The sequence below is a fragment of the Acomys minous genome (assembly GCF_964271855.1).
Source record: "Acomys minous genome assembly, chromosome: 10".
In the NCBI taxonomy this organism is placed as follows: domain Eukaryota; kingdom Metazoa; phylum Chordata; class Mammalia; order Rodentia; family Muridae; genus Acomys; species Acomys minous.
The window spans coordinates 73,184,196-73,207,775 of NC_140491.1; the positions used below are offsets into that span (position 1 = coordinate 73,184,196).

Consider the following 23,580-nt stretch of genomic DNA (forward strand, 5'->3'; position numbering starts at 1 on the left):
ACAATTCCAGGAAAAAACCACACTAATAACTGACCCCGACCACCCACCCCCAGGGCAAAAAGCCCCAGAGCAAGTCCCTGTCTTAGAGATTTAGAAATGCACTCTTTAGACTAGCCAATAGATTTTTAAAAAAGATTTATTTACTTATTCACTTACTTACTTATTGTATATGAGTGCTTTATCTGCAGAAGAGGGCACCAGATCCCATTGTAGATGGCTGATGAGCCACCATGTGGTTGCTGGGAACTGAACTCAGGACCTCTGTAAGAGCAGGCAGTGCTCTTAACCTCTGAGCCATCTCTCCAGCCCCCTAGCCAATAGATTTAAAAGTCAACCTGACCTATCAATAACAACGTGATGACTCGCTGATGCTTACACACTGCTGCTTAAGTCTGTCTGTCTGTAAAAGTATAAAAACTGTGCAACTTTGCTGTTCAGGAGTCGCTTCTCCTTAGGGTGCAGGACAACCCCAATGCATTGGAACAATAAAGCCCCTTGTTTTTGCATTGATCCAGTCTCCGTCGCTCATCTGGGGCTTCCAAGAATAGACTCTCCCGACTAGAGCCTTACAGTCACCATGCCTAATGTGTTGGCTGGTTTTGTGTCAACTTTACACGAGCTACAGTCACTTGGGAAGATGGAAGCTCAACTAAGAAAATGCCTTAGCCAAAACCACCTGTGAGCAAGCAAGCCTGTGGGGCAGTTTCTTGGCGGATGGTTGATATGGAATGGCTCAGTCCACTGTGGGTAGGTACCCCTCCTGGGCTGGTGGCCCTGAGTGGTATAAGAAAGCAAGCTGAGCAATCCATAGAGAGCAAGCCACTAAACATCACTCCTCCATGGCCTGTGCTCCAGTTCCTGCCTACCTTGAGTTCATGCCATGACCTCCGCCAATGATGCGTGACATGGAACTATAAGATGAAATAAACCTTTCTCTCTCCAAGTTGTTTTGGCCATGGTGTTTGTCACAGCAATAGAAACCCCAACTGAAGTCTAAGACATTACATCTCAATGTTTCTGCTTCGCGAAGGCTCCAGTTGGCCCGCTCTGGTGGAGGTGGGCATCTATGCTGCAGGTGGCTGCGTCTGTATATGGCAGTCACTTATGCTATCAGCAAGCACGGGTAAAGGACCTGTGAATTGCTGCAGGATATTTGATCCCATTCTGATCCCCGAGATTGAGCTGTAAATCCCTGTTTCTTGTGGTTGAGCCCTAACATATCTTTAATCCAAGAACTTTCAGTTCATTATAAGCAGGTGATTAAGGTGTGGCTCAGCCAGCCTTACACACACCTTTAAGCGAAGAGCTATCTGTACACAGGATTTAGTAAAATTAGCCCTAGGTTAAAAAGTGGAGCAAGAAACCAGCTGACAGGGATTAAAGCATAGGACAGACTTTGAGTTGAGGAGTATTTAAGACAGCATGGAGAAGGAGAAGGGGGCCTTTGGTACTTCGCTGGGCTTGGAATTTTAGCTTGAGCTTTTTAAGCTCTTGAACTCATTGGCCTTTGGTTTTTTGGGGGGGCTTTGAGCTAGCAAGCCTTTGGCCTTGGGTTTGTTTTTTTGGACTTCTCCTCCCGGGCTGTCAGTTGAGCTAGTGAGCCTTTTGGGACATGAGCTGAGTAGGAAGGTCAACTGGGTGCTTTCTCTGCCTCTCTGAGCTAGCAGGTTTTTAATCCACAACATCTGGCTCCTGTGTTTTTATTGGTAAAATAGAAAAATCTGGGATTTTTCAATTAAAACTACAGTGGATGGGCAATAACAATGTCTCTGGATGAACCTGGCCGCAGGATGTGATGGTTACAGTGCCACACAGGGTTAGGATGTGAGTGCGTGCAGAGACCACCCCTGCAAGATTCTCTAGTGCACTTATCCCTCCATCGTCCTGACTAGGAAGATTCTCAGTGGTCCATCCCGCATTGCTCTGGATCACCATGTAACTAGACGGCACACAAATTGCTCGCCCCTAACTAACAGTGGCTGTGTAAGAGGACCCAAAATTTTCTCCTGCGTGTGCAAGGTCATTGATACTCAATAATTAAATCCTTTCAAAATTATCTGTCCATAAACAGTTCTCTCTTTAAGTGAAGTCTGAACGTTTCAGTGCCCTGACAGATTGAGGCACCGATGCCAGAAGTGGAGGCATAGACAACGTAGAGATAGAATTGCTTGCCAGGCCTGGCTTACATCTAGACGTAACTAAAATACAATGTCAGCACTCAGGAATAGGCATTTAGCACCCTGTGGAATATAGCAGAAAGGAGCTGATTAGATTAGCTCTGAGACAGGGGGGCCTACACAAACTACTGTACCAACCAAGGACAGTGCATGCAGTAAACCTAGACCCCCCCTATTCAGATCTAGCCAATGGACAGCGCGTACATTCTCCACAGTTGTGTGGAGAGTGGGGACTGACTCTGTCATGAACTCTGGCGCCCCCTATTTGACTACTTCCCCTTGGTGGGGAGGCCTGGTGGCACTCAGAGGAAGGGGAAGCAGGCATTCCGGATGAGACCTGATAGGCTGTGATCACATGGTAGGGGAGGAGGTCCCCTTCTGTCACAGACCTAGGAGAGAGGAATGGGGTGAAAGAGGGAGGGAGGGGGGAATGGGAGGATACAATGAGGGATAACAATCAAGACATAATCTGAATAAATTGTTTTTTAAAACTTAGCTCTAAGAAGCTATATGTGGTAGCGCATACCTGTAATCCAATCCCAGCACTTGCAAGGTTGAGGCAGAAGGGTTGCTGCAGTAATTTAAGGCAAGCCTGGACTACAATTATGAATTGTAGGCTAGTCTGGCTACAGAGTAAGTCTCTGTCTTTAAAAAAAAAAAAAGACATCTTTGAAATCACAGAATAAATTGCAATTGGAAGCCAAAGATCTTGAGAGTAATTTGGGCTCCCACAGTGAAAATGCACAGTAGTGATGAGGACATACTGATGACGGTGACAGTCACTCTTCCTGTGACATTTTGCATGTGCCAGGCACTGCTCTCAGCACTCTCTATAATGAAATAAATATTATAAAGAAAGCAAGGAGCAGGGCTGGAGCACTTGTTTTCCTAGAGGACCTGGAGGGCATGGTAGCTACCAACTGACTGGAATTCCACTTCCAGAGGATCCAACAGCCTCTTCTGGCCTCTTTTGGCACTCAATGAACATGGTGCACATACGTACATGCAGGCAAAATGCCTATGTACATAAAACAAGAACAAATCTTTTAAAAAAGGTAAACAGATAGGCTGGCAGTTTAAACGGTATGCTATACTGGAACGCTTAAAGAAAAACTCAAATCTGAAATCAAGTCTTCCTTGTGAGTCTAGCTTGCACTGGGCAGCTTTGGTCCTTAGGACAGTGAGTTATCACTGGTGGCCCTGCATTCTGACCCTTTTGTGCCTCTTAAATTTGTGGTCCACCATAGCATCAGTGTCTTTGATATTATTGCAGTAATTTCATCATCTTTGTAATCAATCGTAGCCTAGAAACTCCTTGTTTTAAAGACCCAGATGCCGTGATTAGCTCCTAATACACTAAATAAACAATACAAAATTTAAAAATAAAGGCAGGCTGCAGGGGCTATCCTCTCTCACCTCTGTTCTCTCCTTGCCCCCCTCTCCGTGTTCGCTGAAAAGCCAGAGGGCAAGGCCGACAGCAACATCTTCATGCCTTCTTCCTATTGTAACCCCTCCTTCATGCAAGCAAGGTCAGCCTCAGTCACACCCAGCAGAGGCCATGTAATGGCGGCCACAGCTGTTTATCCTCTCATCCCATATGTGCTATTTTGATATATTCTTTAGATCATCAGCCACTTTAGGGGCATCCCCGTATTCTCATAGCCAGCCCCCTTCATCAAGAAGCCATGCCATCTGCATCACATAAAGATGTTCACTCTGGAATCTCTCCCCAGAGTCATGGGCACTCCTCCTCTGTCTCAGCTGTATATCTTATTATCTACAGTAGGGGACAGCAAAAAGGCAGATCACCATATACTGCCTACCACATGGAAGTTGGATATATATATATATATATATATATATATATATATATATATATATATATATATATATATATATCAGAATAGTCCCTGAAGACACTCCACTCTCAGATGGCTCAGCCTCAGCTGCATGTATTAGCCGCCATAACAGAAGCCACACAACTGCCCCTCCAAGGCCCATCCTTGGTTCTGTTGTATCTCTGTCACAGAACCAAGTATTATATGACTTTTCCTACAAAATCTGTGTGTATGCGTCCCAGATAAAGGAGGCAAGAACAGACCAAAGAAATGTCTTTCTTAGTGAGTCGAAGAGTTTATTGTTGTTACTTATAGATGTGTGGGTAACTTACACTGACAAAAAGCCTCTTTTATTTTCAGCAATCATTAACCATTTATGTACCTTCAGGGAGGCTGGGGGCGCCTCATGACTCTAGGGCAGCCTTCCTTCCTCCTAAGAGGGAGTGTTGATGGGCCCTATTTTGTGAGGGTCTCAAAAATGACCATAGCTTCTCTGATTCAAGATAGCAATGACAAGCCAAGCATGGTGGCGCACGCCTTTAATCCCAGCACTCAGGAGGCAGAGGTAGGTGGATCACTGTGAGTTCGAGGCCAGCCTGGTCTACAAAGCGAGACCAGGACAGCCAAGGCTAACACAGAGAGATTCTGTCTCCAAAAGCCAACCCACCAACCAACCAAACAAGATAGCAATGACTACATTCAAACTGAAGAAAGTAACCCCAAGACATTCAGCTCTCATCACCTGGCATAGATAAGGTTTCCTTTTCTACTTCCGGAATCTATTCTCTCTGTGAGCTACCATTATATTTGCAACAGTCTCGTGCAAGATGTGAAATTCCCACCTGCCTATCTGCTTTCAGCGAACTCGCTGTGACCTGCAGCTCCTTTATTGCATCATTCGGAATGAACCGGAGGATGAGTTCTCCGCTGCTGGGCTTGCCACTTGGTAACGACTTGTTTATTGTTAAAACGTGCCAGGTGCTAGTTTTCCAAGGAAATTGATCCTCTTCAATTCAGAAACTCAAGGAAGGGCTAGAAACTTACACCGACCTTCTAAGAAGTTCATAATACTTAACCTCCCAAGAGAGTTTAACAGTCTGAATATCAGGAGTCTTATCCTGACGGGAATCCCAGCAGAACTCTGGCGACAAGAGTTTAGTGGGTCTATGGAGAAAGAAATACTTGTTTAAATGGCTCTCATCATGCCAAACAGCTTCAACGTTTTTTCTCTTGTCATTCATAATTCCTTCCGCACACTCCTTGGTAATCTTGAGGACCTCTGCGGGCGTACCTCCAAAAACAGCGGCATGGTAATAAAAATCCCCTTTGCCCTCTGGTATGTACGCCTCTGAGGATTCATTTCTCTCATAAGGTACAGTGTTTGGACTTTCCTTATACCAATAGGCATGTAACTGGGCTACAGAGTCTCCCAGAGTCTCCAAACCATAGTTGGCTTTGAATACTTGATCCACATCCATGCAGAAGACATAGTCGACCTCGTACCGTATGTGATCCACGATGTGCTCGCTGATGATCTTCATGCGCATCATGCTGATGTCTTGCCACCTCCTCTCTTGTTTAATTTTAAAAATCTTCACTGTCCGGTAGCGATTCAGATTTATCCATGGCACATAGTAGAAATCATCCAACATGATATAAATGATGACCCTCTGGTTGACCATGAAAAACGTGTTAGCAGAATTCAGGAAGTTACCCAAGTAGAGCCACAGGTACCTGCAAAATAAATAGGCAGCGGCTGAGTTCCAGCGTCCAGGTTCAGGGGAACACACACAGTCTCAACCGCCTGGGTATGGCTTCTCCGGCAACGCAACTCCGCAAGCAGAGAGCCGCTGTTGTCCTTGAGCAGAGCGGGAGAAAGTGAAGCCATCTACTCTCTTTTCCTTAGCAGGGTCTACAGATCGTGGAATGGAAAAGGGGCTCTTCGGGAAAAGGAATGGAAATTAGTGAGGTAAGGAGGCTCGTTTTTGAGCCCTGTGCAAAATGGAAGCCGGAGTTCGCGGTTGTCCAGGCAACCCAGGAGGAAAGGCAAGGGGCCTCTGTACAGGCTTCGGCTGCTGTTTGTGCGTTTTGGTGTAGTGGCTGGTACGGTTGCTTGAGTTGTTTTGTATTGTGAGCCTTATGATGGTAGCAGAACCGCTGGGCTGGAGATCCACATCTCCTCCTTGGAACCCAGTAAGAGATTCTCGGGGTAATGGATAGACTCAGGTGAAGTTTGAAAGAGGAAAGGGCGCGACTTCAATAGCGCTTATGTAATCCTTAGTGATAAGTCCTGGACGTTGACCTACATTTTGAGAAACAGGCTAATGATAAATCATAACTACTGGTCAGGAGAAAATGCTGTAATTCATCAAATCAAGTATTACTTGTGAATGATGCAAAGTTATCACTGAAGTCCTGGCTCTGAGCTGGATGCTGTCACTCGAATCCAAGGAAGTGAACGTTGCCGACATTTCTTTTTGTGGCATGTTTCAGAAATCTTTGTCTCCCTAGTGAAAATATTCTCTCACATCTTGTATTAGCTTTATTCTTTTGCCATTTGCCCATTATCTGTCTGCATTAAGTTTTACACATGAAATGGTACAGAACGTTTTTTAAAAAAGGGGGTCTGTTTAATTAATCATTAAAAAATTTGACATGGAACACATGAATTAAGAAGAAGTTGTAGTGGCCCAGTCTCATAAGTAACTACACACTGAAAGTGGAGTCACACAATTAGTGACAGTCTTGAGGTCACGTGTACATGATGTCGGCCCCGTCTCCCTGGGATCTTGGCCAGTGTGTTTTTTGATATCACTGCCTCATAGGAACCTCAAAAAAATTGTGTTTTTTTTTTCAGCAACCAAACTGTCTTTGTCATTTACGCCTACAGCCATATTAATTTTACCCCAGACACATCTTGTCCTCTCATATGTATATCTCCTCTCTTTGTATAACAAGTGGTTTTCAGTAAGGCAGGACTTTCTATTTTTTGAATGTTACTAAATTTACAGAACAGGTTCCCTGTGATACTAGAGCGCTCCCATGCATATGTCATCCAGCCACTGCCGGCATCCTCTGGAGGCAATGTGCTTTTGTCAAAGTGTGGAGACCGTAGGCTGTCACGTGCTACTAGCTAAACTAGAGATTTCATTTCGGTTTATCTCGAGTCACCTCAGTTGCCATGACTCAGCCCAGGATACACAATGGGCTTCGTCCTGGCTGACGCTTGCTCCCTTCCAGCCTGCATCAGCGTCTCTGTGACTCATGACACTGGCGGTTCTGAAGGGTCCTTATCAGGATGTTTCCTAATCTGTTTCTTTTTTTTTTTTTTTTTTTTCAGAGTTTGTCGATTTGATTGACCTTTTGTAAAGGATCAATTTTGGTTTTAATTTTATTTATCTTCACCCCAATGTTTTATTCATCTTGTTTGTCTTAGGTTGTTTGCTCTCCTCTATCCAGTCCCTTAAGATGAAGGTTAGGGTATGTATTCCTATCCACATGTGTGTGTGCATGTGTGCTATGTACATGAGGTGTGTGTGTGTGTGTGTGCATACGCGGTATGTATGTGCGCATGTGTGGTATGTATGTGTGCATATGTGGCGTATATGTGCACATGTGTGGCTCCAGAGTTCAAGCCCAAAGACTCACAAGAAGTAGAGAATCCCTCTTTTTTTTTTAAAACCTGAGATAGACTCACATGTAACCCAGGCTAGCCTCAAACTTGCTGTATAGCCAAGGATGACCTTGAACTTCGAATCTGTCTGTCTCCACATCCTCAGTACTGGGATGACAGCTGTGAGCCACCAGTGACCTGTTCCTGAAGTGCTGGAGGTCACCTAGGGCCTTGTGCCCTCCAGGTAAGCACACTGCTACCTGAGCAGCATCTCCAGTCTTGACCTATTGGGTGTTTAAGAGGGTGTCATTCGGGGCTGGAGAGATGGCTCAGCGGTTGAGAGCACTGAGTGCTCTTCCAAAGGACCCAGGTTCAATTCCCAGCACCCACATGGCAACTCACAACTGCCTGTAACACCAAGATCTGACGCCCTCACACAGACATACACGCAGGCAAAACACCAATGCACATAAAATAAAAATAAATAAAAATAATAAAAAAAAAGAATGTGCCATTCAGGTGAGTGAGTAAAGAAATGTAGTAAAGTTGGATATAGTGGTGCACACTTGAGACGATTTGGAAAGAACAGAAGGGCTAATGGGAGGAGAGAGGGGGAAAGAGGAGGGACAGTGGAGAGGAAAGATAAGTATGGCGTGTTTTATTTCACGCGCAGAATTAGAGTATAGTGGGGTAGGATGGCAAAATAGAATAATGAGATGTAACTATGAGCATAGGACAGTGTGGCGTACGTGTGTGAAAATGTCACAGCGAAATCCGTATTTTGTATGCTAAGTTTAAAAAAAAAAAGTTGTCCTGTTCAAAACAATGGTCACGTTTTCCTCGTTTTACCCTATAATTGATTTTTCTAATATTTATTTTAAATATGACCATAGAAGACATTTAGTTCAATTTCGGCTTTATCGTTTATCTCAACTCTTGTGACCTAAGCGTGGTCTACCACAGAGAATGATCCAGGCACATGGCGAGAACGTCTGGTGGGTGGACTGTGTGCTATGTGTGTTTCTGCGATGTTAAATGTGTACACCGGGAAAGCGCTGTATGAAGGCAGAGGGAGGCACCGCTAGTCACAGCACCGGTGAGAACCCTGCTGACGGGCCGTCTCCCATGCGCAGCCCTGACAGGGCCGAGTGGCGCAGCTCAGCAGCACAGCTCAGCGGCTACCTCTGCGCTCCCCTGGCAGCATCCAACTCTCCTCACATTTTGGATATTTGGAACACACTCTGAAGTCTGCAGATTGCATACATGTGCCCAACGTGATGTCTCCCTACACTTGGTTCACATTTTGTATCTGGCGAATAGTCTTCAAAGTTTCCTGTTTGATTTGCGATATGTCCTGATTGTACTGAACTCAGTGGTTTCTATCTCTTTTTTTGGGTCAATGTTCATTGTCTGCGGCATTTTAGAGGACAGAAAATCAGTGCAGTGTCCACCCCCTCTATCTTTAGGTGGAAATATTTTCCATTTGTTTCTCTTTTTGAATAGCTGACTTTTATGGTTTTGGCTTTCTATCCAATTAGGAATTCAGCATAGATTTACTATGGTTTTAAAAGTACTGGCTGATTTTTTTTTTTTTGGTTTTTTTTTTTTTTTTTTTTTTTTTGGTTTTTCGAGACAGGGTTTCTCTGTGTAGCCTTGGCCATCCTGGACTCACTTTGTAGACCAGGCTGGCCTCGAACTCACAGTGATCCGCCTGCCTCTGCCTCCCGAGTGCTAGGATTAAAGGCGTGCGCCACCACACCCAGCTCTGGCTGATTTTTATATGCTTGCTTTTTAAAAAAAAAATATTTGCTTGTTTATTTATTTATTTATTTAGTATTCTGTCTGCATGCCTGAAGAGGGCACCAGATCTCATGTGTAGATGGTTGTGAGGCACCCATGGTTGCTGGGAATTGAACTCAGGACCTTTGAAAGAGCAGCCAGTGCTCTTAACCTCTGAGACATCTCTCCAGTCCTGTATGCTCATTTCTTAACATTATGATTAATGGTCAGAAAATGTAGCGCATAAAAATCCTGCTGCATATAATTGCAGCTACCTTATTTTGTTATGTTCCTCTGACAGCCAATATGTATAGCTTAGTGGGATTTTTCTAAAAGCAGTTACTTATCACTTGGGGGGGCATGCATAGGAGGTAGAAAAATACCGGATTAAATACAGAAGTAATGAAGAGTGGTATACACTGTATTGATATGGTTAGGGAAAGACCCATGAAACGAAGTTAGTATTGGGGGGAAGACTGTGAAAATCAAATTATAGAATGACACTGAGAAACTGGGAGGTTTTTGTGGGCACCAAACGGGTGTTGCTACCTTGAATTATGGCAAGAAGCGGCTTAGGAAGAACAATTATAAAGCAGACTTGGTAGATTATCTATTTTCTGCAATGAAAAGCCCGAACTTAAAAGACACTCGACACCATTACCTACCTCCCCAGTGCAAACACAATCAACCCCACGGTAACGCGATGCCTTTCATAATACTTTGCCAAGACTGATGCGTTGTAAGTATCGCTCCACACAATTGGGGCCGACCAGCTAGTAGATCTCAGGCGCACGTGTGTTGAATCTGCTGCGTATCTGTAAGAAAGACAGAATTTTAAAGTAAAATGCATTATCCTACGCCATCAGGAGAAATGCCGCTGACGGGTCAAGCCTTGTCTTAAGGCAGCGTCCCATTACAGCCAACCCAAAGTCTTGACAGTTCTGCTAACCTAGGGAACCGTCGTATCAGAAAGGACCGTATCGAACAGTCGGGAAGGTGAGACAACTGTGAGTTCAAGGTCAGTGTAGACTAGGTTTTCTCAAGGAAATAAAGCCGAGCGTAGTGGCGCACGCCTTTAAATCCCACAGAGGCAGGCAGATCGCTGTGAGTTCGAGGCCAGCCTGGTCTATAAAGTGAGTCCAGGGCAGCCAAGGCTACACAGAGAAACCCTGTCTTGAAAAAAAAAAAAAACCAAAAGAGAGAGAGAGAGAGAGATAAGAAAGAAGCCAGCAAACAAATGTATGTCAATGAAAAAAAGGAAAGAAAGAAAAGAAAGGAGTAGAGCGATAGTTCAGCCATTAGGAGTGTACACTGCTCTTGCAGAGGACCGCCACTTAGTTTCCAGTACTAGGATGGATGTCTCACAGCCTTCACAACTCCAGCTCCAAGGGATCCAGCGCCCTCTTCAGGCCTTAATGGTTCCTGCACTCACATGTACAATTTGCATATAATTAAAAATTATATATATAATATATTCCATATATGTTAGGAAAGAATATTATATATTATAATTTACAAATATGTACATATATGTAAAAAATACAAAGTGTTTTCATTTCTTTCATTTTTAATTACTTCATTATCATTCTCCCCTTTATAGCCTCCCGGATTCCTCTTCTCACTTTCTCTAAATCATGGCCTCTTTTGCTATTAATTGTTTTTGCATACATATAAGTATCAAGATGCTTATATGTATTCATAACTACACAAATGTAACTTAATAATATATATATATATATATATATATATATATATATATATATATATATATTAGGGAAGAAGGCGGCAGGCCAGTCCGTTACATAAGTAGGCTCCTACAGGTAAGTAGAAAACATGGACGAAAAGCCAGGGAATGCTCATGCGCAGATTTACCCCCATCCTCAGGGTCAGAGCTGCATCTAAGCCCTTTTCCCTGGGGATGAAATCTTCCTCAGACTTAGAGCAGAATTTCCTGGTGACCCTAATCCTCTTCCTTGTTGGAGTACATGGCTTGGAGTACAAAGTCTTTGGACACATCAGGTTTCTTGTGCTCAGAACAAGGAACCCAGTATAAATAGCAACAGAGCCTTGGGCCTGAAAAAGGCCACTATTACTAATGATCATATTTTGGGTGACAACAGCTTGGTGTTTTCCTGGCTTTACATTTCAGGAGACTTGTACTCTGGAAGGACAGCAGCACGCAGGGAAGTGAGGAGTAACCAACCCAGGAGGCCTTCTATATGGTAGTTTCCCTTCTTGATGTAAAATTTGCATCTTTAATTTTTTTTAATTTTTTTTTTTAGTTAGACCTCTTAGAAGCTTAGGAAGCAGGATTAACGATCACAAATAGGCATATTACTCTATGTATAAGTGTGTTTCATATATACAGTAGCAAATATGTTTGTTTCAGTTGATGCAAACAGTTATTGGTCAAGTTTTAAATAGCAGGGTTGCCCAAAGTTGGGACTAGGGAGACGACGGCTCAGTGGTTAAGAGCACTTGAAGCTCCAGCCGAAGGGTCCAGTTCAGTTCCCAGCGCCCACATCGGTGTCACACAGCCATCTTTGACTCCAGTTCCTCAAGATTCAGTGCCCTCTTCTGGCCTCCTTGGCACCATGCATGCATGCACACACTCCCGACGGTGTCGCTGGTACCATCTGTCAGCATTCATGTAATTAACCCCACAGAGGGAGGAGCTGCATTCTTCTTACGTGGCATTAAACCAGGTTGGTAGCTGTAGTTCTGGCTGGTTTTTCAGAGACCTAAAAGAAAGACATAAGAAGATAGAAAATTCACAGTGAGCAATACTGATGAAAGCCGATGGTGAGAGCAAGGAAACGGCTACCCAGCAGCCTTCACGGCGTTTGTAGTTCCCTCACAGAGTCACCTGCTTCCGAGAGAATTGAAAGCTCCTGAGACTTTCCTGCCATCTCAATCTCCCTTCCAAATGTACTGTGGATTCTTTGGTGTTTTGTTCGAGACAGGGGCTTTCCATGTAGCTCTGGCTAGCCTCGAACTCACAGAAATCTGGCTGCCTCAGCCTTGCCCTAGCTGTGTTTTTGTTTTGCTGTGTTTGTTGTAACAGTGGAAAGAGATGCTATTTTCTTTGCTAGGTGAGCATTAAATATCTTATTTGCCGAGGAGTCTTCATATGAGCTGTGGCAACAGCTTTTATGGGGGTTTCTCTGACACCCGTTTCTCCGCATTTTCTTAGCACTCTCCAGTGGCTAAACTCCCCAGGTTTTTTTCATACGATTTGGACTTCCCCAGGAATCCTTGAATATTCTACTGCTTTCTGCAGGTCTTGGGGTTTTAGATGCCACCGGGTGAAGGTGGTTAGTGCTGAAGTCATCATCTCACCTCCAAGTCCCTCCTCTCGTAGCTGCGTGCACTGACAAGGCACAGCAGTAGCCGCTCTCCCCTCGGGAGCCCCCTGGAAGCTCGGCATCAAACCCTATGGGCTTCAAAATGTCTCTCAAGTCTACTGCCTAACTCCACCCCCTGCTTCAAGCTGCCAGCATCTCTTTCTGGGTCATGGCGGCAGGTTCCTAATTGACCTCACTGTGTGTCTGTGCATGCATATGTGCGTGTGTGTGTGTGTGTGTGTGTGTGTGTGTGTGTGTGTCTGTGTGTGTGTGTGTGTGTGTGTGTCTGTCTGTCTGTCTGTCTGTCTGTCTGTCTGTCTGTGCACGCGTGTTTGGTTTAGTGCTGGGGAGTGTTCCCACGGCTGCATGCTTACTAAATAAGCACTCCCACTTGAGCTAGATCCCCAACCTGGAAGACTTAAAAGTCTTCATAGGATGAAAAGTTTAAAACTCTCAAAGGAAGCACATGGTCTTCTATGCACCCATCTCCCAGAATTGGCTCTTGGCGCCCTTTCCTGTCATTCTCCGGACTCCTGCTTGGCCTCTCATGTTGTGCGTCAGAAGCCCCGACCTTACCATGTCGTCATTGTTTCACAGTGTTCATGTCCGCACTCCTCAGACAGCCACACACTTCCCAGGATCCATTGTTTGTTTGTTTGTTTGTTTTTTGACACAGGGTCTCTCTGTGTAGCCTTGGCTGTCCTGAACTCACCTTGTAGTCCAGGCTGTCCTCGAACTCACAGCAATCCATCTGCCTCTGCTTCCCAATTGCTAGGATTAAAGGCACGGCCACCACCACCTCCTGGCTCCCGGATCCATCTTTTATACTGTTCCAGTCACATCTCTTATTTCCGTATAAGCTGCTGAAAGCTACTGTCCCCTAGTAGCCGTTGCTATTGAGATAGGTTATTGTATATCCCAGATTGGCCTTAAACTCACCATGAAGCAAGCACCACTGCGCACCAACTCAACTTTTTTGTTGTTGTTGTTGTTGTTGTTTGTTTTGTTTTGTTTTGTTTTTTGAGACAAGGTTTCTCTGTGTAATAGCTCTGGCTGTCCTGAAACTCACTCTATAGTCCAGGCTGGCCTCGAACTCATAGAGATCCGCCTGCCTCTGCCTCCCAAGTGCTGGGATTAAAGGCGTGCGCCACCACTGCCTGGCTCAACTCCTTTTTAATATATTACTTTCACACATGGCCCAGGTAGACCCAGTTCCTCTTGGGATGTTATAAGTGACAGAATCATCAGGAGACACAGCACCTGGGCCCAGAAAACATCAGAAAGTAAAGCTGCTGTTGGCCACCGTGGACTCCCACAACAATCTTCTCTGAAGCCATGATTGTGTGGCCACTGCAACCTCCTGACAGCCTTTGCTTGCTGCTTATTTTATTTTTGAGATTATATGATAATGAAATCATTGCACCCCGCCCCTTCCTTCCTTCTAACCTTCCCATACGCCTCCCTCCTGGTGTATTTCAAATCCGTGGCTTTGTTCATATGTTTTTAGGGCTGACCACTTGATATCAGAAAACCAGCTGCTGTGCTCTTCCCTGGGGAAAACGATTTCTCCGTTCTCCGAGTTTCTAAGCTGTGTGTGGTTCTTTGTGCCGGGTTGAGTGATTGTGATTTCGCCTCCCCTGCCACCCACTCTGCCTCGTCCATCCGTGTCACTCTTCTTCCACTCATGTTTGGGCAGTCTTACAGGTGAGACTCAGTGGGTGTGGCTCCTGATGGTCGGTCAGCCAAGTCTTGTACCTGTGTGCCAGCCCAGAACTTCCAAGGAGGCAAGGTTTGTAGAGCCTAAGCTCTGTCACCTGTTAATATGCTTCTCCTGGGCTGGAGAGATGGCTCAGAGGTTAAGGGCACTACCGGCTCTTCCAAAGGTCCTGAGTTCAATTCCCAGCAACCACATGGTAGTTCACAACCATCTATAATGAGATCTTGTGCCCTCTTCTGGCTTGCAGGTGTGCATTCAGACAAAACATTGTATACAAAACAAATAAATAAAATCTTTAAAAAAAAAAAAAGAGCCCTTTGTTTAAAATATAAAATTAAATTAAATTAAAATTAAAAAAAAAAAATGCTTCTCCTAGGCCATTCCCACCCCTCCATCAAATACGGCTCTCTATCCATCTGCTTTTCTTTGATTCCTAGCATTCCAACTTTAGTTTTTACCAAGATGTGTTCGTAAAAATGGTGCTGGTGTAATGTGACTGCAGGAAGCGTGGACTCATGGGTACTCCAAGCCCTTTAAGCAGTTTTGTCCTCAAAGGACAAGTCATACCATATTTGTAAATAAAAACTTACCAGCATTGATATGTCATCTGCAGCTTCTTTGTGCTTAGGAGAAAAAAAAAGCACTATATTACTTTGAAATGTATACAAAGGGTTTCCATAAGTCATTGATCTCTTTTATTAACTAATGTTTCAAAATATACTATTGAAAGTACATTATCGATTGTATATATAATGTAGTAAACATGATAAAGATTATTAAATTAGAGCCTCATGTCCTATACATTCATTGTTTTGTTGTTTGTTTGGTTGGTTTTTTTTCCTTGTCGTGCTGTAGACTGAACTCAGGGTCTTGTTCATTCTGGGCAGTGTTCCACCACCAAACTAAAATTTCCCAACCCTTCCCTACATCTTAGGAAACACCTCCACCTCCTAATAATTCTTAGAGAAAAATAAATACAATTAATACCATTAGCAGAAACTTGTTAGTTACCTAGGAAGACTTTTTATTTACTTCACATTTATGGAGTGAATGCATTTTGTATTGAAAGACACCAACAGTAAAGATGTCTCCTGCTTCCAAATGGCAGTTTCTCTTTAACATCTTTTTATGAGCATTATGCTGCCCACAGTAAGTGGTAGCTTCACACTGCTTCTCCTACAGCTTTCCCTGCCCCCCAAAACAGGGTTTCTCTATATAGCCCTGACTACGCTGCCTCGAACTCACTCTGTAGACCAGGCTGGCCTCAGACTTAGAGACCTGCCTGCTTCTGCCTTCCAAGTGCTGGGACTAAAGGCATATACTACCATATCTTGCCTATAGAATAAAAGAAAAAAACCTTTGATATCATTAAAAACAAAGGACTGGGACAGAGGGCTCTATTTATGCAGACCTACTGGGGTATCATTCATATATATTTGAACTAATGCATTTGGTTGGATTATTTAAGGAGCAATCTATTAAATTTATGACTCATCATATTTTGTTTGTTTGTTTGTTTCTCGAGACAGGGTCTCTCTGTGTAGCCTTGGCTGTCTGGACTTTCTTTGCAGACCAGGCTGGCTTTGAACTCACAGCAATCCACCTGCCTCAGCCTCCCAAGTGCTGGGATTAAAGGCGTGCGCCACCACGTCTGGCAGGACTCATCAGATTCTTACCAAGAATACAACAGTAAGTTTTCAGTTACCTGAAATAGTATTCAGTATACTGGGCATACAGAGCCAATAAGATCAATAGCAACAGGATTAATATTTTGTATCTCATTCTCTTCCTGGAAGAAAAAGAAAAAGAGGAAAGTTGACTAAGTTTCTACAGAGTAAGCCGTGGGAACCCCTGTTTCTCTGTGACTTCACCCTAGTGACACTGACTAGACATTAAGGAACTGTGGCTCCTTGATTGTTAAAATTCTACTTCTCTCCGGGCATGGTGGCACACGCCTCTAATTCCAGCACTTGTGAGGCAGAGGCAGGCGGACTGCTGTGAGTTCGAGGCTAGCCTGGTCTACAAAGTGAGTCCAGGACAGCCAGGGCTACACAGAGAAACCCTGTCTCGAAAAAAACCAAACCAAACTAAAACAAAAATTCTACTTCTCAGCTTAAGCTACATTGTGGGATATGAGTCAAAAGAGTTACTTATGAAAACACGCATATTAGGTTTGGGCTAAGGGCTGCTCGGGCCACAGCCATCCTCAGCAGCCACTTTCTGTTTCTACTTTCTCAGCTTCTGTAAATGAAATAACCAACACAGTGACTGTGAGTCTATAATCTTCACTCATCAAGAGAAGTTTACCAAGTACCCTTAGCTATTAGTAGCTATGGGTGGAATAAACCATAGGATGGGTCCACATTAGCCAATGGCCAAACTCCTTTCCTTTCTCTTTCCACCTAGAGATCAGAGGCAACCTGACTATGCCCACATATTATAGGCTACTCATCATTGATGCCATTCCATAGGACCCCTGAAACCTATAAAGGGGACCCCTACATTGCTATGTGGGCCCGAGCTCACGTCAAAGTCCTCACTGGGCATTTACAACTATCCTTTACCTCAAAGTCCTCCTTGAACCCCAAATCCTGAGACTTTCCAACTTTGACTCTAAAGACCTCTATACTAATAAAAGAAATTGTTAATTCTTTTGAGTAATATGCTATTGTCATGATCACAGTAAGAACAGTAACAGGACTAACAGCAGTGTAAGACTTAAGCTTTCTCTAGACTAATTGAAAAAAAAAACCCAGCTTTGTATGCTGTCTGGGGGCTCTACCATATCGCTTGCATTATCTGTATGCTCACCTTGGACTTTTAGCCATGCAGTTTACAAAGTCTAGCCAAGCATGCAAGGTTTCCCTTATATCTCAGTGCTCACAGAGGCAGACATGAGAGTGACAGTGCAAGCTTGAGGTCAGACTGGAACCCACAGCAAGAGCTTAGCTCAAAAATAAACAGGACCAGACCCGAGTTCGATTCCCCAATACAAACATGGAGGAAGGAAAGAACCATTTCTCCTACATTGTCTTCTGATCTTCACACACACACACACACAACACACACACACACACACACACACACACACACACACACACACACACACTACAAATTTCTCTCTCTCTCTCTTTTTTTTAAAAAGAGTTTTACTATGTAGCCCTGGATGGCCAGCAACTCACTATGTAAACCAGAGTGGCCTAGAACTCACAGAGATCCCTCTGCCTCTGCTTCCTGAGTTCTAGGATTAAAGACATGTGCCATTATAGCCAGTGTAATGTCTTTTTTAAAGTTACAAAATCGTGTTATTTAATCCACCCCAAATGAAATGGTCTGTGTATGAGAAAAAGGGCTAGACGTTACTCAGCTCAGCTGGCATGAAGAACAACCTCTCCTGTGGTTTCCCCCACATCATGAAGGAACTCCTCTCAGGCCTTCATCACAGACCCTTCCCATCCTTGGTACAGTGGCTGGAGAAGACAGAACCTTAAAAGGGAGGACAGTTTGAAATGCTTGAAAGCTAATCCAATGTGTTGGTGTTCTGCCACCCCACATTTTTGTGATTTTATTATTCTAGGTTTTTTTTTGTGTGTGTGTGGATGGTAATGTCATCAGAGTCTCTTGAAGGTAAAAGAATCTGATGGTTCTGATCTTAGCAATTCGTATGCTGGAATTTACTTTTCACAAGTAGAAGGCCAGATTTTGACTTTTTATCTAGATGTATTTGTTGAGCGTTCCATGCATGACTCCTGTGTTTACATCATTTCCCCTCCTCTAATGCCTTCTGTGTCTCCCTCCACATTCCCTCTCAAATTTATAATAGCTTCTATAAGTAAATATATATTCACACACACATGCATATATATACATACGTATGTATGTATGTATGTATGTATGTATGTATGTATTCCACTGAGTCCATTTAGTGTTGTTTATGTGTACATGTGTTTAGAGATGAGGAGTTAGAATTGGATAACCTAACAGGGTGCTCATCCATGCCAAACAACAACAACAACAGAGAAACAAACACCAGATTCTTCCTCTCATACCAGCTATTATTTGCCTATTATTTGACTTTATTCTAGGGGTGGGCTTTGTAACATATTTGATTACACTGTGAACCCCATGTTTTTAAAATATATTTTAATTTAATTTTTAAGTTTCTGTGCACTGGTGTGAGGATATCAGGCCTTGGGGTCACAGACAGCCATGAGCTGCCATGTGGGAATTGAACCTGGGACCTCTGGAAGAGCAGACAGAGCTCTCAACCACTGAGCCAACTCTCCAGCCCCCGAACCCCATGTTTTTAGTTGTGGTGTGGTTCAGCCTTAGCATATACCTTTAATCCAAGAATTTTTCTGTAAACAGGATTAAATAAAGTTAACCCTAGGTCAAGAGGCAGAGCAAGTAACCAGTTGACAGGAAATGAACATAAGAAAAAAAAAAAAACCATAGAGAGTGAGAAGAAGTCCGGAGGATGGATGGAGAGACCCACAGGAAGTAGTAAGGAGGGATATTGAATTAAAGAGTATTTAAGGTATCACGGAGAAGGATATGGGGCTTTTTCCTGAGTAGGAGCGGCTTTTTCTTTCTGTGAAGTCCGCTGAGTAGGAAGGTCAGCTCGGTGCTCTCTCTGGCCCTCTGAGCTAGTGGGCTCTCGCCCCAGCATCTGGCTCCCGAGTCTTCAGTGGTAAAATGGAATGATTGGGCTTCTGTGTTTTAAAAACAACACCCACACATAATGGAACGCTGACTGGTCTTGTCACTATACATACAAGCATACTATTGTGATTTTATGCGCACAGCTTCCCTGTCATGTCTAGAAGACAGTTGTCTTAGAAGCAGACATCCCAATCCTCTGACTCTTCTCATTTTCCTGCCCCCTCTTCCCATGAAGTTCCCTGAGTCCTAGGCAGACCAGTCGGGGCTGGGCACCATGGTCTGGGTTGTGACCACCTGTGGATCTCTGTGACAACCACCTGTTCAAGAAAGGAGTTTCTTCGATGAGGGGTGTGAGCTACGCTTGTCTATGGGTTGTAAGGATATGTATTGGGAATCCAGTTAGAAATTAGATTGGCTTAGGAAGAAATGGCAGTAGTGGGGGTTTTCTCAAGGGTCTATGACCTCCCTGGTCACAGGTTTCTAGAACCAGGCGTGAACTCCCTCCTACTGAAGAGGCCTTACGTCCAACTAGACAGCTGTTGATTGTGTTGGCCTTCTGGTTTGGATGGAAGGGTGTCCTGGGTGGGGCTCAGGAGCCAGGAACCACACAGCTCTGAGAGGAGGCCTCCTCAGCAGAGGCACTGCAGCTCCCAGGGGAGGATACTCCCAGCTGAGCTCAGGAGCCTTAGCCCAGCTCCACTCCTCTTCATTGTTTCTTGGCTTCTTCCAATGAGAGAGTCACACCAGGCAGAAAATCTCTAAAGGTGATTTGTTGGGAGGGTCCGGGGTATGAACGGACAAATTCAGAGTTGGCTGCCCTTGCTCCTGGGAGAGGCCAGCAGGGAACTGAGCAGACACAGCCTTTATATAGGACTTCTTAGGGGGCGGAGCTTTCTAGGGCAAAGATTTCCAGGGTGAGGATTGGTGGGATCTCAGGTCCTGAGCTTGAGGGAGCTCAGGGATGAGAGGGTCTTCCTGTTTGGAAATTGATGGATTTTTCCTGCTCAGGGATTGGTGGATTTCTGTGAGAAGCTCAAGGATTGGTAGATTTTCCTGCTCAGGGGTTGGTGGCTTTTTGTTCAGACTTTTCACCGGAAGTTAGCATAGTCTAGGAAGGGTCCTATTGAAGGGCTGGAGATAACCTTTGTGACAGTTACAGAGGCTGGAAGCACTGTTATGGCAGAGAAGTCTGGGGGAGGGGCCTGGCTGCCGAAGCTGCTCAGGCAGAAGAGGCCTGGCCACTTTCCTGCCTTGAGGGTTTGCCAAGTTTACAAAGTGTACAAAGTTTACAAAGAACACAAAGTTTCCAAAGGGAGTCCACAATCCCTGTGGCTTGAGTCTGCCAACTGTTGGTATCCCTACCCCTCCAATGGAAGTCTTGCTTGGTTACAGGAAGTCTGACTCTGTTGCCGGTTCGCGTTCCATTTCCCCCAGCATCACCCTCATAGATGGCTGGGAGTTTCCATTTTCCTAGATTTCTAGCCTGGCCCAGAGATAGCCTCCAACTGATTCTGGTTCCCTCAGTTCTACGGATGATCTCCCCACAATTGATCCCTCCCCGTCCCCTCTCTCATAGAGCTCAGCGGCTCCAGGAATCTTGTAGAAGGATGGAAAGAGGCGGAGAGGTCAAGGACACCACAAGAAAACCTACAGAATCAACTACCCTGGCCCCATAAGGACTCACAGAGACTGACCCATGAAGGAGAGATAAACCTGTTTTTTAGGATTCCAAGTGCGGGATCGGAACGGTCTCATGAGAGAACAGGTGAGGTTAATTCACTAGAAGAGCAACCACCTCGTGCAGGAGCTTAATTGTTGCCAGCTGAAAAGATCCCGTGAACAGACTCTGGGAGGAGATATATAAATGAGCCAGAACTGGAGGTGGAGTTTTTTGTTGTTGTTGTTGTTGGTTTTGGTGGGGGGACACTTGGGATAGATTTGGTTGTTCATCGCTGCACTTCAAGACGCTCCTAGAGAGAACCGCTCGAGAGAAGGCTTCGGGGCTCCAGCTCATCCGGAGGTTCTGGGTTCTGGTTACCCCAGGTTCCAGCATAAGAAATCCTGCGGCTCACGCCCGGGGAATCGTTCCTCGGAACTGATATCCTTAAGGTTTTGTTATTGTGTCCATTAATCCTCATTTCCTATTGTTGTGGTTAGTCCGTTTGGTTATAAGTGATGTATGCTCGGTCGCTAAGTTGTAAATAAAATATATTGGTTAGGAAAATTGAGCCTACAGACCCACCAACCAGAGAGCAGGCATGGGAAGGGCCTGGGCCCCCTACACACACGTAACAAATGTACAGCTTGGTGCTCGTGTGGGGCCTCTCTAACAGCAGGCGCAGGGGCTGTCTCTGACTCCTCTGCCTGCCTTTGGATCGCTTTCCTCTTACTGGACAGCCTTGTCTAACCTCAATAGAAGGAGCGTTACTACAAGGTATGCAAAGGCGGGTTGATATCCATGGTGGGGGGGGGCTCCCTTTCTCTGAGAAGAGGGGGGGGTGGGGGAAGAGGAGGTGAAAGGGAGGGACTGGGAGGAGAAGAGGGAAAGGAAGCTCTGATCAGGATGTAAAGTACATAAATTAATGGAATGAATGGGGGGAGGGGAGGAAATTCTTAACAAAATCCAAACAATAAAAACACAAAACCAAAACCAAAACAAAAGCCACACACAAAGACCATATTGTCCTAATGTAATGGCAGCGGTCCCCAAGCTTCCCAGAACAACTGAATCACACCGAAAGATTTTAAAACCCCTGACGTCCAAGTCCCACCCAAGCCAGCTGGACGGCAGCAACCTTTGGGATGAGACCCAGATGTGAATATTCTCAATCCAGAAGATCCCAAAGTGCAGCCAAGTTTGTAAACAAATGCTGGGTCCCCAGACACTAAGAAAGACCCAAAGTCCCCTGGGCTGCCTTTGGATTCCTGAGACAGTGTTCCATCGGCGTGAATGTCCGGCAGCCTCCTGTCCACCTGATAAATATAAGAAGCAGTGAGCTTCCCCTGGACGGGAGGTCTTCAGCTGGTCCAGGCTACCGGCATGGTACCTTCCCCAGTGGATGCTGATGACAAGCATTGCCTACATGGCTGAGTAGCTTTGAGATGGATGGGATAGGTCACTGAAGGCTGTAGCTCACCTTGACAGGCCACTTGGAGCAAGGGCCACTGAATTCCAGGCTACTTCTTCAGTGCTCCCTTCTCAGTGCGTGTCGTGTTGCGACCACACAATACTGGTGGCTGGGTTCTTTACAAAGGAAAAAAAAAAAAAGATTTTTGTGGCTTCCAGTTCCAGAAGCCCAAGAGCGTGCCACCAGAATCCACGTTGCTTCTGGTGGAAACCTTGTGGCAGGTGGACCCACAGCAGTAAGCCAGAAGTGCTTTGTGCACAGGAGCCTAGCGTTGAGAGGGGGAGGGGAGGGGCCAGCCTTGCTAACAACTGTGTCACAGAAGCCCGTCTCCAGAGTAACAGCTCATTCACAGAAAGGCCTAACACAACGCTGCCCACTGGGCCCAAACTTCAATGTGAACTTCAGCGGGGAGAATCATATTCAAACCGTAGCAGCCTTTGGACAGACAACCAATGTCTGTCCTTTAAATCAGCGTTTGGATTGCCCTCTGTGCCCTTTTTATCCATCGTAGTATATTTAGGGGTGACTTAAGCTTACTGTTTATCTCGCAAACTGCCCACAACACACCTACGTCCTGTCACAGCAGGGACGCAGATACTCTAAAGAGACACAAACGTCCCTGCCCTTGACCATCACAGTGCTGAGACAATGCCCTACAAGGAACTGGCGTTTCCTCCGTAGGAATCTCGTGTTGATGAAATGAGAGGCTGAAGACTGGTATGCACCAGAGGATGGGCCTGTCTCCTGGGAAGAGACCTCACATGGTTCCCAAAGCTTGTCATCCAGCCCTTCAGGACAGACTGGAGCTGGGACGCCGACTGTGACAAAGCCCGGCCTGGCCAGGACTGCCTAGTTATGCATACCTCTTGCTTCCTACTTATGCCTCTTATTTTCTACCTTAACATGTGTCGTGCCAGAACTCTGAACAAGAAGGGCTTGGGGCGGCGTCACTGGGCCACTTTATTTCTTCCTCTTCCAATCGTGGCCGCATTGAATAAATCTCCTTTTTGTGTTTTTCACCATGGCCTGTTTTTTTTTTTTTTTAAATTAGCTTAGTTGGGGATGTGTGGCCAAGCTTAGCTAGTTAGAGCTGCCAGGGCCCAAACTCTGACCCTAAAAACTCCAATAACAGTCAGACGGGTTGTAGAGCCCAAAGAAGCAATGGTTAAATACTCTAAGAAACCCAGCACTCTGCCAGGAATGGTGGCGCAAGCCTTTAATCCCAGCACTTGGGAGGCAGAGGCAGGCGGATCTTTGTGAGTTTGAGGCCAGCCTGGTCTACAAAGCAAGTCCAGTACAGCCAAGGCTACACAGAAAAGCCC

The 23,580-nt window shown here is 45.0% G+C and overlaps 1 protein-coding gene across 2 annotated transcripts; it reads right to left on the reverse strand.

Moving 5' to 3' along the window:
* Positions 1–4,068: 4,068 nt before the first annotated feature.
* LOC311606749 (N-acetyllactosaminide alpha-1,3-galactosyltransferase-like) lies at positions 4,069–22,707 on the reverse strand. Of its 2 annotated transcripts, none has more exons than XM_084798153.1 (6): positions 22,268–22,707; positions 16,174–16,257; positions 15,059–15,091; positions 12,098–12,148; positions 10,073–10,222; positions 4,069–5,749 (listed from the first exon to the last, which is right to left on the reverse strand). In XM_084798153.1, the coding sequence occupies exons 2-6, from the start codon at positions 16,248–16,250 to the stop codon at positions 5,056–5,058; spliced, it is 1,005 nt and encodes a 334-aa protein (XP_084654279.1). In that variant the 5' UTR covers positions 16,251–16,257; positions 22,268–22,707; the 3' UTR covers positions 4,069–5,055. The 2 variants fall into 2 exon arrangements, with proteins under 2 accessions (XP_084654279.1, XP_084654280.1); XM_084798154.1 differs by lacking the exon at positions 22,268–22,707 and adding an exon at positions 20,844–21,513.
* Positions 22,708–23,580: the final 873 nt, after the last annotated feature.

What these genes read in the sequence shown, in the direction of transcription:
- LOC311606749 (XM_084798153.1), bottom strand. Translation starts at nt 16,250, where the DNA reads ATGAGATACAAAATATTAATCCTGTTGCTATTGATCTTATTGGCTCTG. An exon ending in CAGATGACATATCAATGCTG is followed by an intron (nt 12,149 to 15,058) that starts GTAAGTTTTTAT and finishes TCTTTCTTTTAG; the next exon opens with GTCTCTGAAAAACCAGCCAG. An exon ending in ATTGTGTTTGCACTGGGGAG is followed by an intron (nt 5,750 to 10,072) that starts GTAGGTAATGGT and finishes TTTATTTTGCAG; the next exon opens with GTACCTGTGGCTCTACTTGG.